A 12,143-nucleotide genomic window follows, 5' to 3' on the forward strand; every position below is an offset into this window, starting at 1 on the left:
TTGGGTGTCCTGGGAGTTTTTTAGGGTTTTTTTTTTTTGGGTTTGTTGATTTTTTGGGATTTTGCCGCCACCGGGCACAGGAGCCGCTTTGTCCCCGCGGTTTGGGGGCCTGGCTCGGCTCCACCCCAAAGACGGAATTTTATTTATTTTTATTTTATATTTCATTTTATTTCATTTTATTTATTTTGGGGGGGATGGGAGAATTCCCCATCAAAGGATCCCAAATCCGGAGCTTTTTGCAGCTTTTTCACTCCAGACAGGGGGAAAAATAAAAAAAAAAGGAATTTTGGAGGGTTGGGGTGGGTGGAAATAATGAATTTTTGGGGGTTTGAAGGGTACAAAAATGGAATTTTTGGGGGGGGAGTGAAAAATGAAAGGGGGGGAAAAAAATGGGGGAATTGCGGGGGGGGGGGGGGAATCAGAGTTGGGAATGGGAAAAATCCCTTAAAAAACACCAAAAATTCCCTTAAAAACCAGCAAAAAATTCTTTAAAATACAGAAAAAAATCCCTTAAAAACACCAAAAAATCCCTTAAAAGACACCAAAAAATCCCCCAAAAAACAAAAAAAAATCCATTAAAAAGCACCAAAAAATCCCTTAAAAGGCACCAAAAAACCCCAAATAACCCCAAACCCGTTCATTCCATCCCCAAAACTTCCTCCCCCCCCCCAAAAAAAAACCCCAAAATAATTTAAAAACATTTTTTACATTTAAAAAAAAATTAAATGCACTAAAATATTAAAAAATTGTTTAAACCGCCCCAAAATATTAAAAATATACAAAATATACCTCAAAAAATACACAAATACACCCAAAAAATATTTTTTTTAAATCCACAGAATATTTGAAATACGGACAAAGAATGTAAAAAATATATTTAAGAAATGAAATTATTTGAAAAGCCTCCAGAAAAAAAAAGAAAAATTAAAATAAAGCAGAAAAAAAATCCCCTAAAAATGGAGGGGGAAAAAAAATAAGGGAAAAAAGAGCAAAAGGCTGAAAAGAAATGCAAGAAAAAGGGGAAAGGAATAGAAAAAATAAATGGAAATAAATGGAAATATAAGTGTAAATATAAATGGAAATATAAATGGAAATAAATGAAAATATAAATGAGAATAAATGGAAATAAAGGGAAATAAATGAAAATACATGAAAATATAAATGAAAATACATGGAAATACATGGAAATAAATGAAAATAAATCAAAATAAATTTAAATAAATCCAAGTAGAGGCTGCAAAATCCCCGGTGGGGCCTTGAGCTCCCTGCCCCCCCTGTCCCTGAAAGGATCCCTTTGTACCTTTCCCAAAAAATCGGCTTTTCATCCCAAAAAAGGGGGAGGAGGGAGAGGAGGAGGAGGAGGAAGAGGCCGCCCGAGGGGGGGAGGCTTTGACCTCATCCCACAAAAATTCCCGGATTTTTTTCCCCCTTTTTGGGGCCCCTTCCCACCTTTGCAGGGACAAAGGGGCTCTGTGGGATCCAAAAAAAAGGCAAAAATCTGATTAAAAATGAAAATATTATTGATTTTTCTCACCTGGAAAAGGCCCTGAATGGGAGAAATGAATTCTGGGGGGAAAAATATGAAATTTTGTGTCCTTAAAATGGATTTTTTATGAGGTTTGGGGGGTTATAATTGGGTTTTTTGCAGGTAGAATTGGGGGGTTTGGGGGTTTTGTGTCTGCCTAAAAAAAATGAATTAGGGGTTGGAAAAATGAGGGGGGTTTTATAAGAATAAATATTTATTTTTATAGGGAATGTTATGATGATTTAAAAATATGGAGGGGAATGGTTGAGGAATGAGGGGGGAAATTTAAAATTTTTGGGGTTTTAAGGGGGGTAAAAATTAATTTTTCTGCTCCTCAATCCCAAAAGGATCCAGAGAAATATTTGGGGTGAGATCTGAGGGGGAAAATGGAATTTGGGGGGAATTTGGGGGAAAATGGGGCAAAAATGGGGGGGGAAATGGGGTGAAAATGGGGGGAAATGAGGTAAAAAATGGGGGGGAAATGGGGTGAAAATTTGGGTTAAAATGGAACCAAAATGGGGCAGAAAAGGCGCAGAAATGAGGGGGGAAATGGGGTAAAAATGGGGGGGAAATGAGGTAAAAATTAGGTGAAAATGGGGGAAAAATTTGGGTTAAAATGGGACTGAAATGGGGCAGAAATGGAGGAAAATTGAGGCAAAATGAGACAAAATGGGGCAAAAATGGGAGAAATGAGGGGCAAAAATGGGGGGGGAAATGGGGAAAAATGGAGGAAAATGGGGTAAAAATGGGGTTTAAATGAGGTGAAAATGGGGGGAAAGTTGGGTTAAAATGGACCAAAATATAGGGCAGAAATTGAGAGAAAATTGAGGCAAAATGAGACAAAAATGGGGCAACATTGGAGTAAAAATGGAAAAATGAGGGGGGGAAATGGGGGGAAATGGGATAAAAATGGGGGAAATTGGGGAAAATGGGGGGAAATGGGGAAAATGGGGAAAAAATGAGGGAAAATGGGATAAAAATGGGGGAAAATGGGGGGGGAATGGGGAAAATGGGGTAAAAATGAAATGGGGTAAAAATGGTAAAACCGGAATTCCCCTCCTTCTCCCAGAGCAATTTTGAGCCTAAATCGGGGAATTTGGGGAATTTGGGGCGGGAAAATCGAGTCCCGAATCCAGCGGGGTGGGGACAGCGGGGTGGGGACAGCGGGAGCCCTTGGGGACAGCGGGGCGGTGCCACCCCCGGTGCCGGTGTCCCCTCCTGTCCCCTCCTATCCCCGGAGAGGCCATCGGGGACCGGGGGGACAAAACTGGGGGGACAAAACCGGGGGAGGGGCCCGGTCTTACCTCTGTCCCCTCCAGTACCACCAGTGCCACCAGTGTCACCTGTGCCACGGCGTGTCCGCGCTCCGAGGAGGGCGGGAGGCGATGTCCCCACCCCGATGTCCCCACCCCGATGTCCCCACCCCGATGTCCCCACCCCGATGTCCCCACCCCGATTTTGGGGCAGTCTTTTTGGGGGGGTTTCGGGAGGATTTGAGCCGTCCCCGGTCCCATCGTCACTGTCACCTCCCCCTCCGCGCGGATTTGGGGAGGGGTCGCGCAGCTTCTCCCTTTGATTCATTCCCAAATTTTCATCTCAAATTATTTTTCATTCCCCGATTTTTTTTCCGTTCCATCGGAAAGCGGCGGCCGCGGCCAAGCGCTGGCCCCGCTCCCGGCCGGATCCGGCCACGCCGAGCGCTCTTCCACCTGCCGGGGCTGGCAGCACCCAAATCCCCCCGAAATCCCCCCAAAAACTCCTCCCAAATAAATTCCCCCAACCCCCCCCCCAGAATTTCCCCTCCAAACCCCCCAAATCCCCCCCAGAACCCCCCAAATTCTGCCCCGACTCCCAAAAACTTGGGGAGGGTTTTTTGGGCACTTTGGGGAAAATCTGGGGGGTTTTGGGGCGGGGGAAGTTTGGGGGGGTCTGCGCTGGGTTTGGGGTCGGGGGGGTTTCCCCGTGTCCCCCCCTCGCTGATCCCAGGATTGGGGCCGGGAATTCCGCCGGGAAGGGGGACGGGGAACGGGGGAGGGGTCGCGCCGGCCCCGAGGGGGCCCCGGAGGGGGGGCGGGGATTCGGGGGTCCCATCCCGGGGCGGGGTCGGGGGGGGGATCCCGATTTTCCCAGGACCCGGGAATGGGATGGAAGTAAAAATGGGATGGAGTAAAAATGGGATGGAGTAAAAATGGGATGGGAAAATGGGATGGGATGGGATGGGATGGGATGGGATGGGATGGGATGGGATGGGATGGGATGGGATGGGATGGGATGGGATGGGATGGGATGGGATGGGATGGGATGGGATGGGATGGGATGGGGAAAAAAAATGGGATGGGAAAAAAAAATGGGATGGGCTGTGCCGCCTCACCCCCCGCATCCTCCCAAACCCCTCAGCCCCCCAAAAGTTCCCCATCCCCCCAAAAGTTCCGCATCCCCCCAAAAGTTCCGCAGCCCCCAGACCCCGCAGCCCCCGGACCCGCAGCCCCCCTGAGCCCCGGTCCCTCCGCCCGCTCCGGCCCCGGTGGCGGCCGGGGGAGGGCCCGGGGGGCCCGAGGAGGGCTCGGCAGGGCCGGCCCCGCTCGGGGGCCGGGGGAGGGTCCGGAGCCACCGGGGGAAGGTCCGGGGGGCCCGGCGGGGCCGGCCCGGCTCGGGTTACAGCTCCGGGGGGCGGCGGGGCCGGGACTTAAACGGGGCCGCGGGGCCGAGCGGGCACTGCCGGCCCCGGGCGCGGATCGGGCGCAGCCGCCTCGCCATGCCCGGACACCGCCCGGCCCCCGGCGGGCTCCGCTCCCGCCGCCCCGAGCCCGCCGCCACCGGCGCCGCCACCGGAGCCGCCCCCCGGCCCCGGCTCCTGCTCCTCCTCCTCCTGCTCTGCCTCGCCGCCGCCGCCGCCGCGCAGGACCGAGACCTCCGTGAGTGGCGGGGATGGGGACACGGAGGGGACAGAGCGGGGACAGAGCGGGGACACCGAGGGGACACCGAGGGGACACCGAGGGGACAGAGCGGGGACACACCGTGGGGAGGGACGGGAAAGTTTTGGGGCATCGCCGGAGGGGGAGGGGGACACGTTGGAAGTTGGAGAAGGGGAGGGGGGGACAGCGAGGGGACAGCGAGGGGACAGCGCGGGGACAGCGCGGGGACAATGGGCACAGAGAGGAGATGGAGCGGAAAGAGGCTGGGGCACAGCGGGGGACACGAGGGGACAGCGGGGGACACGAGGGGACGTTTTGGGATGGACAGGGAAAGTTGCAGAGTGGCGGTGGGGGCGGTTCGGAGGTTGGGGACAGCGCGGGGACATCGAGGGACAGCGGGGGAAGTGTCAGGGAAATGTGGGACAACCTCGGTGGCACGAGGGAGTTGGGGACAGCGGGGGACAGTGGGAAATGAAGCGGAACAGGGTGGGGACAGCGCGGGGGACACCCGGGGGACAGTGGGGGGACAAGGTGGGGCAGGGACCGACAGCGTGGGACACTGGAGGATGGCGCGAGGCGGGGGGGGACACGGTGGGGACACCGGGGGACGCTTTGGGGTGCAGGTGGGTGGCGCGGATGGGGTTTGGGGACGGTAGGGACGGACAGGGGACAGTTTGAGGTGTCCGGAGGGGGCACAGGTGGGACACGGGGGCAGCAGGTGACAGGGAGGGGGCAGAGGGACAGCCGGGGGGGACAAGCTGGGGACAGGTTGGGGACAGCGAGGTCCGCTTGGGGTCACAGGGTCCGGCTGGGGACAGGGGCTGCACTGAGGGCCAGCCTTGGGGACATCTCTAGGGACATCCCTGGGGACTCCTGGGACAGCCCGGGGACCCCGAGGCACCTCCTGGGGACCCTGCGGGACCCCCGGGACCCTCCAGGAGCACCCGGGGACCTCCGGGTCACCCGGGAGTTCAGCCTGGGGACACCGAGGCCCCTTGTGGGGACACTCGGGGGGCGCCGCTCCTCGGGGCTGTGTCCCCTCCGGGGGCTCGGAGGGGGGGCTGGCAGTGCCACCATCCCCCTGCTGGCTGTCCCCGAGCTGTCCCCGCGCTGTCCCCTCACTGGGGGGCGCCGGGCCCCTTCCTCCTCCTCCTCCTGCTGGTGCTGGCAGTGCCACCCCCCTCATCCGCGTGTCCCCTCGCTGTCCCCACGCTGTCCCCGCAGCCGAGGCTGGCAGCCCTGGGGACATCCCGGGGGGACACTGGGGACATTCCAGGGACCCCTGGGGACACCCGGGGACCCCGAGGCACCTCCTGGGGACCCCGGGGGACCCCGAGGCACCTCCTGGGGACCCTGGGGGACCCCCCTCGCTGTCCCCTCCCTGTCCCCGCAGCCGAGGTTGGCAGCTGCCTGCAGGACGGGTGCTGGCAGTGCCACCACCTCCTTCCTGGCTGTCCCCTCGCTGTCCCCTCGCTGTCCCCCCCTCTCCGGGGGCCCTTTGGCGTCCCCCTCCTCCTCCTCCTCCTCCTCCTCCTCCCCGCCGCGCTCGCAGCCAGCCCGGGCAGCGCCACCGCCTCCCCCCGCGCTGTCCCCGCGCTGTCCCCGCGCTGTCCCCACGCTGTCCCCGCGCTGTCCCCGCAGCCGAGGCTGGCAGCTGCCTGCAGGACGGGCACCGCTACAGCGACAAGGACGTGTGGAAGCCGGAGCCGTGCCGGATCTGCGTGTGCGACACGGGGACGGTGCTGTGCGACGAGATCATGTGCGAGGAGCTGCGGGACTGCCCCAGCCCCGAGATCCCCTTCGGAGAGTGCTGCCCCATTTGCCCCACCGAGCAGCCCAGCGGTTGTAATTTATTTATTTTCCCTTTCATTAGCGAGTTAATAAATAAATTACCCGGCCATGGATGGCGCCATCCATGCGGCGGCGCGGGGAAAAGGCAACTTCAGCCCCAAACACAAACCGGCCCCAGGGGGGAAACAATCGTGGAGGTTTTTGGCGCTGGTTGAAAATTTGGAGGTTTTGGGGGGTTTTAGAGAGGGGAAAAAAAACGGGGGAAAGGGTGGGGGGAGGGGATTTGGCACCCCCGGCAGAAGGGATTTGGTGGAAATCCCTCGAAATTGAACGAGAAACCCCAAAAAGGCCCAAAATCGATTCCAAATTGGCCAATTTCATCCCAACATGAACGGGAACCCCCCAGAAATCCCCCAAATCGATTCCAAATTGCAAAATTTCACCCCAAAATGAACGAGAATCCCCCCCCCCCCCCCAGAAAGCCCCAAATTGTGGAATTTCACCCCAAATTGAATGAGAACCCCCCCCCCCCCCGAAAGCCCTAAAATCGATTCCCAATTGGGGAATTTCTCCCCAAAATTGAATGGGAACCTCCCCAGAAAGCCCCAAATTGCAGAATTTCACCCCAAAACGAAGGAAAAACTCCAAACCCGCTTCCCCCAAACCTCCAAAACCCCCTAAGTTGCCTTTTTTTAACCCTTCCCTGCCCCACCTGGGGGGGATTCAAGGGTTGAGCAGCCCCCAAAAAGCCTCCAAACCCCCCCAAAATCGCCCCCCCGACCCCCCCTCGCTGCTGGCCCCGCTTTGGGGGAGCCCCCAGTGCCCCCCAGTTTGGCCCAACAGCCCCTCCAGGACGGAGCCGCCTCGTGTCACCCCCGTCCCAAATTCCTTCATTAATTTCTCTTTATTTTTCTTTTTATTTTATTTTATTTTTTAATTTCCTACAGGGAAGCCTGGCCCCAAGGTGAGTGAATCTGGGGGGCGATCGTCCCGAATTTTGGGGCGGTTTTGGGTCCTGAGGGGAATTTTGATGCAGTTTTGAACCCTTGGTGGGGCAGTTAGGGGAATTTTGGGGCAGTTTTGGGTCCTTGCAGGGTCAGGGAGGGGAATTTTGGGGCAGTTTTGGGTCCTTGGGGGAACTTTGGGGCAGTTTTGGGTCCTTGGGGGAACTTTGGGGCAGTTTTGAGTCTTTGCAGGGTCAGGGAGGTGAATTTTGGGGCAGTTTTGGGTCCTGAGGGGAATTTTGGGGCAGTTTAGGCAGTTTTGGGGCCGTTTGGGGGCAGTTTTGGGGCAGTTTTGGCCCTCACCCTTTGCCTCCCCGCAGGGACAGAAAGGCGAACCCGGCGACATCAAAGATGTGAGTGGGGGGGGAGAGACCCCAAAAAAGGGGGCGGGGGTCAGCAGACCCCCAAAACCGGCCTGGGGACCCCCCGGCCCTGACGTCCCCCTCCCCTTTTTGTGTCCCCGCAGGTCGTAGGACCCCGAGGACCCCCGGGCCCGCAGGTGGGAGCAGCTCCGGGCCGGGAAATCTCTGGAATTTTGGGGGAGGGGGGGGTGGGAGAGCGGGGGGAGGGGCGGGATGGGGGGGGAGGGGATTGCTGACCCCTCCGCCCCTCCCCCCACGCTGCCCCTCCCCCCGCAGGGCCCCGCAGGTGAGCAGGGACAGCGAGGGGACCGCGGCGAGAAGGGCGAGAAGGTGAGAGAGGGGGGAAAAAACCCCAAAATCCCCTCAACCCCCCCCAAATCCCCTCAAACCCCCTAAAATCCCCTTAAACCCCCCCAAAATCCCCCTAAACCCCCCCCGAAATCCGCTCAAACCCCCCAAAATCCCCTCAAACCACCCCAAAATCCGCGAGCCTCCCAAAAAGCTGAAATCTTCTGCGACCTACCCCCAAAAAAAACAAAAATCGGCTGAGAACTCACCTAAAAATCGCTTTTTTGTTGTTTTTTTTTTGTTTTTTGCCCCCTCCTAGGGCGCCCCCGGCCCCCGGGGCAGGGATGGGGAGCCCGGGACCCCCGGGAACCCCGGACCCCCGGGACCCCCTGGACCCCCGGGACCCCCCGGCCTGGGCGGGGTGAGTATCGGGGGGGGGAGGGGAGAGGGGATCTGGGGGGGTTTGGGGTGAAATCGGGGGGATTTGGGGACACTGAGGGGGATTTGGGGTGAAATCGGGGGGATTTGGGGGCGCTGAGGGGGATTTGGGGTGAAATCGGGGGGATTTGGGGGCGCTGAGGGGGATTTGGGAATCGAGGGGGGATTTGGGGGCGATTTTGGGGTGGGCTGGAGGAAATTTGGGGAGGTTTTGAGGGGGATTTGGGGGATTTGAGGGATTTTGGAGGTTTTGAGGGAATTTGGGTAGAATTTAAAGGAATTTGGGTGGGTTTTGAGGGAGATTTAGGTGGGTTTTGAGCACAGCAGCAGAGATTTTGATGGGAACCGTGGAGGTTTTGATGGGAATTTTGGGGGTTTTGATGGGAATTTTGGAGGTTTTGATGGGAATTTTGGGGGTTTTGAGGGGTTTTGGGTTTCTCCGAGGGGAATTTGGGTTTTTTGGGGGGGTCTCCGGGGCGCTGAGCCCCCTTTTCCCGGCAGAACTTCGCGGCTCAGATGGCGGGGGGCTTCGACGAGAAGGCTGGAGGGGCTCAGATGGGCGTCATGCAGGGCCCCATGGTAACCTCACCCCAAAACCCCCCAAAATCCCCCCAAATTTCCATTAACCCCCCCCAAATCCCCTCAATCCCCCCCCAAATCTGCCCAACCCCCCCCTGTGCAGACCCCCCCTCCAGGACCCCCAACTCCGGGGGGTCTTTGGTGGCTCCGGGGATGTCCCCAGGTGTCCCCACTCCCCCGTGTGACATCGCTGTGTCCCCCCAGGGCCCCATGGGACCCCGCGGCCCCCCCGGCCCCTCCGGCTCCCCCGTAAGTACCGCCCCTCCCCCTCCCCCCTCCCCAAATCTGGCTGGGGCCACCCCCGCTGATGTCACCTCGTCCCCGCAGGGTCCCCAAGGATTCCAAGGCAACCCCGGTGAGCCTGGCGAGCCTGGCGCTGCTGTGAGTGTCCCCAAATGTCCCCAAATGTCCCCAGATGTCCCCAAACGTCCCCAGATGTCCCCAAGCCGCTCATCGCCGCCTCTTTGTCCCTCCCCAGGGTCCGATGGGTCCCCGGGGACCTCCGGGACCTCCTGGCAAACCCGGCGATGACGTGAGTGACACCGGTGACATTCAGCGGCGGCTGGGAAGGGACACAAAGTGACATTTTTGTGTCCACGACCCCTCAAAAATCACATTTTTCCCCCGCAGGGCGAGACGGGCAAACCCGGGAAATCCGGCGAGCGCGGCCCCCCCGGCCCCCAGGTGAGCGCGCACCGCCACAAAGCCACCGCTGTCCCCGACTGTCCCCTCGCTGTCCCCTCGCTGTCCCTCGCTGTCCCTCGCTGTCCCCAACTGTCCCCAACTGTCCCTTCTCCTCTGCAGGGCGCTCGTGGCTTCCCCGGCACCCCCGGCCTGCCCGGAGTCAAAGGCCACCGGGTGAGTCCGTGTCCCCTCCCTGTCCCCTCCCTGTCCCCTCCCTGTCCCCTCGTGTCCCCCAGAGCGGCTCTGTCACTGTCACTGTCACACCCCCACGTGTCGCTGTCCCCAGGGCTACCCCGGCCTGGACGGCGCCAAGGGAGAGGCAGGAGCACCTGGAGCCAAGGTGAGAGGGGTGGCACTGCCGGGGTGGGGACAATTCCTGGGGCTGGGGACAATTCCTGGGGCTGGGGACAGTTCTGGGGTGAGGGCGGGTGGCAGTTCCTGGGGTGCAGGGGCTGTCCCCTGCTGGGGTGGTGGCGGTCCCCTGGCTCTGCTGGCCGTCCCTGTGACACTAGGGCACCGTCCCCGCCCTGTGCCACCTGTGCCACCTGTGTCACCTGTGTCACCCGTGTCCCTCCCCGCAGGGCGAGTCCGGCTCCCCCGGCGAGAACGGCTCCCCCGGCCCCATGGTGAGTGCGCGCTGCCAGAGGGAAACTGAGGCATGGCCGGTGGCCTCACCTGTCACCCTGGCCTGTCACCCTGGCCTGTCACTCTCACCTGTCCCCCTCACCTGTCCCCCTCACCTGTCCCCCTCACCTGTCCCCTCACCTGTCCCACTCACCTGTCCCCTCACCTGCCCCCCTGCCCTGTCCCCTCACCTGTCCCCCTCACCTGTCCTCACCTGTCCCACTCACCTGTCCCCCTGCCCTGTCCCCCTGCCCTGTCCCCTCACCTCTCCCCTCACCTGTCCCCTCACCTGTCCCCTCACCTGTCCCCTCACCTCTCCCCTCACCTGTCCCCCCCACCTGTCCCCTCACCTGTCCCCCTCTGTCCCCACAGGGTCCCCGCGGGCTGCCCGGAGAGCGAGGACGCCCCGGCCCCTCGGGCGCTGCGGTGAGTGCGGTGTCACCCTCCGGTGTCACCCGGGGGTGGCGGGGGGGACCCGTCCCCGGCCCCGGGGACCCCCCCTCACCCCGGCACCGTCTCCCCCCAGGGCGCCCGTGGCAACGACGGCCTCCCGGGCCCGGCCGGACCCCCGGTAAGTGCGGGGGGGTTGGCGCGTCCCCCGCCCCGGTGTCACCCCCCCCGAGGGGACAGCGGGGTCCCTCGAGGCCCCCCCGGGCCCGCGGGGACCCTCACGCTCCTCTCGCCCCCCCCAGGGTCCCGTCGGCCCCGCAGGAGCCCCCGGCTTCCCCGGCGCCCCCGGCTCCAAGGTGAGGGGACAGCAGGGTCCCGCTGGGGACAGCAGGGTCCCCAGGTGTCACCCCTGACTGTCTCGGTCACCTCCCCCCTTCCCCCCCCAGGGTGAAGCGGGTCCCACCGGAGCGCGAGGACCCGAGGGGGCCCAGGGACCCCGCGGGGAGTCCGGGACCCCCGGCTCGCCCGGCCCCGCCGGCGCCCCCGTAAGTGCCCATGTCCCCTCCCCCGGTGGCTTTGTCCCCTCCTCCGATGGCTTTGTCCCCTCCCCCTGGGGGCTTTGTCCCCTCCCCCTGTGGCTTTGTCCCCCCTCGCGTCGTCCCCTGAGCTGGGAGCGGCGGGGGAAACTGAGGCACGGAGCTCAGCCAGGTCTGCTTGCAGGGGAACCCCGGGACAGACGGCATCCCCGGAGCGAAGGGATCGGCGGTGAGTGGGGACAGGGACAGGGAGGGGACAGGGAGGGGACAGGGAGGGGTCAGGGACGGGGATGGGGACAGGGACAGGGATGGGGACAGGGATGGGGACAGGGACAGGGATGGGGACAGGGATGGGGACGGGGACGGGGACAGGGACAGGGACGAGAAGGGGATGGGGACAGGGACAGGGACAGGGACTGGCCCGGCGTGAGCAGCAGCTGCCGAGGGCTGTGCTGGCACTTGGGGACGTTTGGGTCCCCTGGGGGTCGTGGGGTGCTCAGGGATGGGGGACACTGGGGGACGGACAGATGTGTGGGGACATGGGGGGGACAGAGAGATGTGTGGGGACACTGGGGGGATGCTGGGGAGACACAGGGGGGACAGAGAGATGTGTGGGGACACTGGGGGGATGCTGGGGGGGCACTGGGGGACACCGGGTGGGATTTGAGCTGCTGGGGGACAGGACCCGCCGGCCCTGGGGGCGGTGGGGACGCTGGGGACAGCGAGGGCGGTCCCTGACGTGCCCCGGTGTCCCCAGGGCGCTCCCGGCATCGCCGGTGCTCCAGGATTCCCCGGCCCCCGCGGCCCACCCGGACCCCAGGGAGCCACCGGCCCGCTGGGCCCCAAGGGACAGACGGTGAGAGACCCCCGGTGTGCCCCGGGAGCGGCCACGCCCGCTGATCGCACCCACTGACCACGCCCAAAGACCGCACCTACTGACCACGCCCGCTGGCCACGCCCACTGATCGCACCCACTGACCACGCCCAATGACCGCACCTACTGACCT

At 60.9% G+C, this 12,143-nt stretch overlaps 1 protein-coding gene across 1 annotated transcript in view; it reads left to right on the plus strand.

Moving 5' to 3' along the window:
* COL2A1 (collagen type II alpha 1 chain) overlaps positions 1-12,143 on the plus strand; it is a gene marked incomplete at both ends in the record, with an annotated part of 39,556 nt that overhangs the window by 7,985 nt on the left and 19,428 nt on the right. The window contains 21 exons of the mRNA XM_084223467.1: positions 4,021-4,369; positions 6,095-6,285; positions 7,179-7,195; positions 7,556-7,588; positions 7,702-7,734; positions 7,874-7,927; positions 8,205-8,306; positions 8,825-8,902; positions 9,107-9,151; positions 9,230-9,283; positions 9,381-9,434; positions 9,533-9,586; positions 9,707-9,760; positions 9,873-9,926; positions 10,168-10,212; positions 10,583-10,636; positions 10,737-10,781; positions 10,903-10,956; positions 11,047-11,145; positions 11,321-11,365; positions 11,894-11,992. Coding sequence (XP_084079593.1) covers positions 4,021-4,369; positions 6,095-6,285; positions 7,179-7,195; positions 7,556-7,588; positions 7,702-7,734; positions 7,874-7,927; positions 8,205-8,306; positions 8,825-8,902; positions 9,107-9,151; positions 9,230-9,283; positions 9,381-9,434; positions 9,533-9,586; positions 9,707-9,760; positions 9,873-9,926; positions 10,168-10,212; positions 10,583-10,636; positions 10,737-10,781; positions 10,903-10,956; positions 11,047-11,145; positions 11,321-11,365; positions 11,894-11,992 — 1,613 coding nt within the window. The remainder of the gene's footprint in view (positions 1-4,020; positions 4,370-6,094; positions 6,286-7,178; positions 7,196-7,555; positions 7,589-7,701; positions 7,735-7,873; positions 7,928-8,204; positions 8,307-8,824; positions 8,903-9,106; positions 9,152-9,229; positions 9,284-9,380; positions 9,435-9,532; positions 9,587-9,706; positions 9,761-9,872; positions 9,927-10,167; positions 10,213-10,582; positions 10,637-10,736; positions 10,782-10,902; positions 10,957-11,046; positions 11,146-11,320; positions 11,366-11,893; positions 11,993-12,143) is intronic.

Source organism: Fringilla coelebs, assembly GCF_963513975.1.
Source record: "Fringilla coelebs genome assembly, chromosome: 30".
NCBI classification, from domain to species: Eukaryota; Metazoa; Chordata; class Aves; order Passeriformes; family Fringillidae; genus Fringilla; species Fringilla coelebs.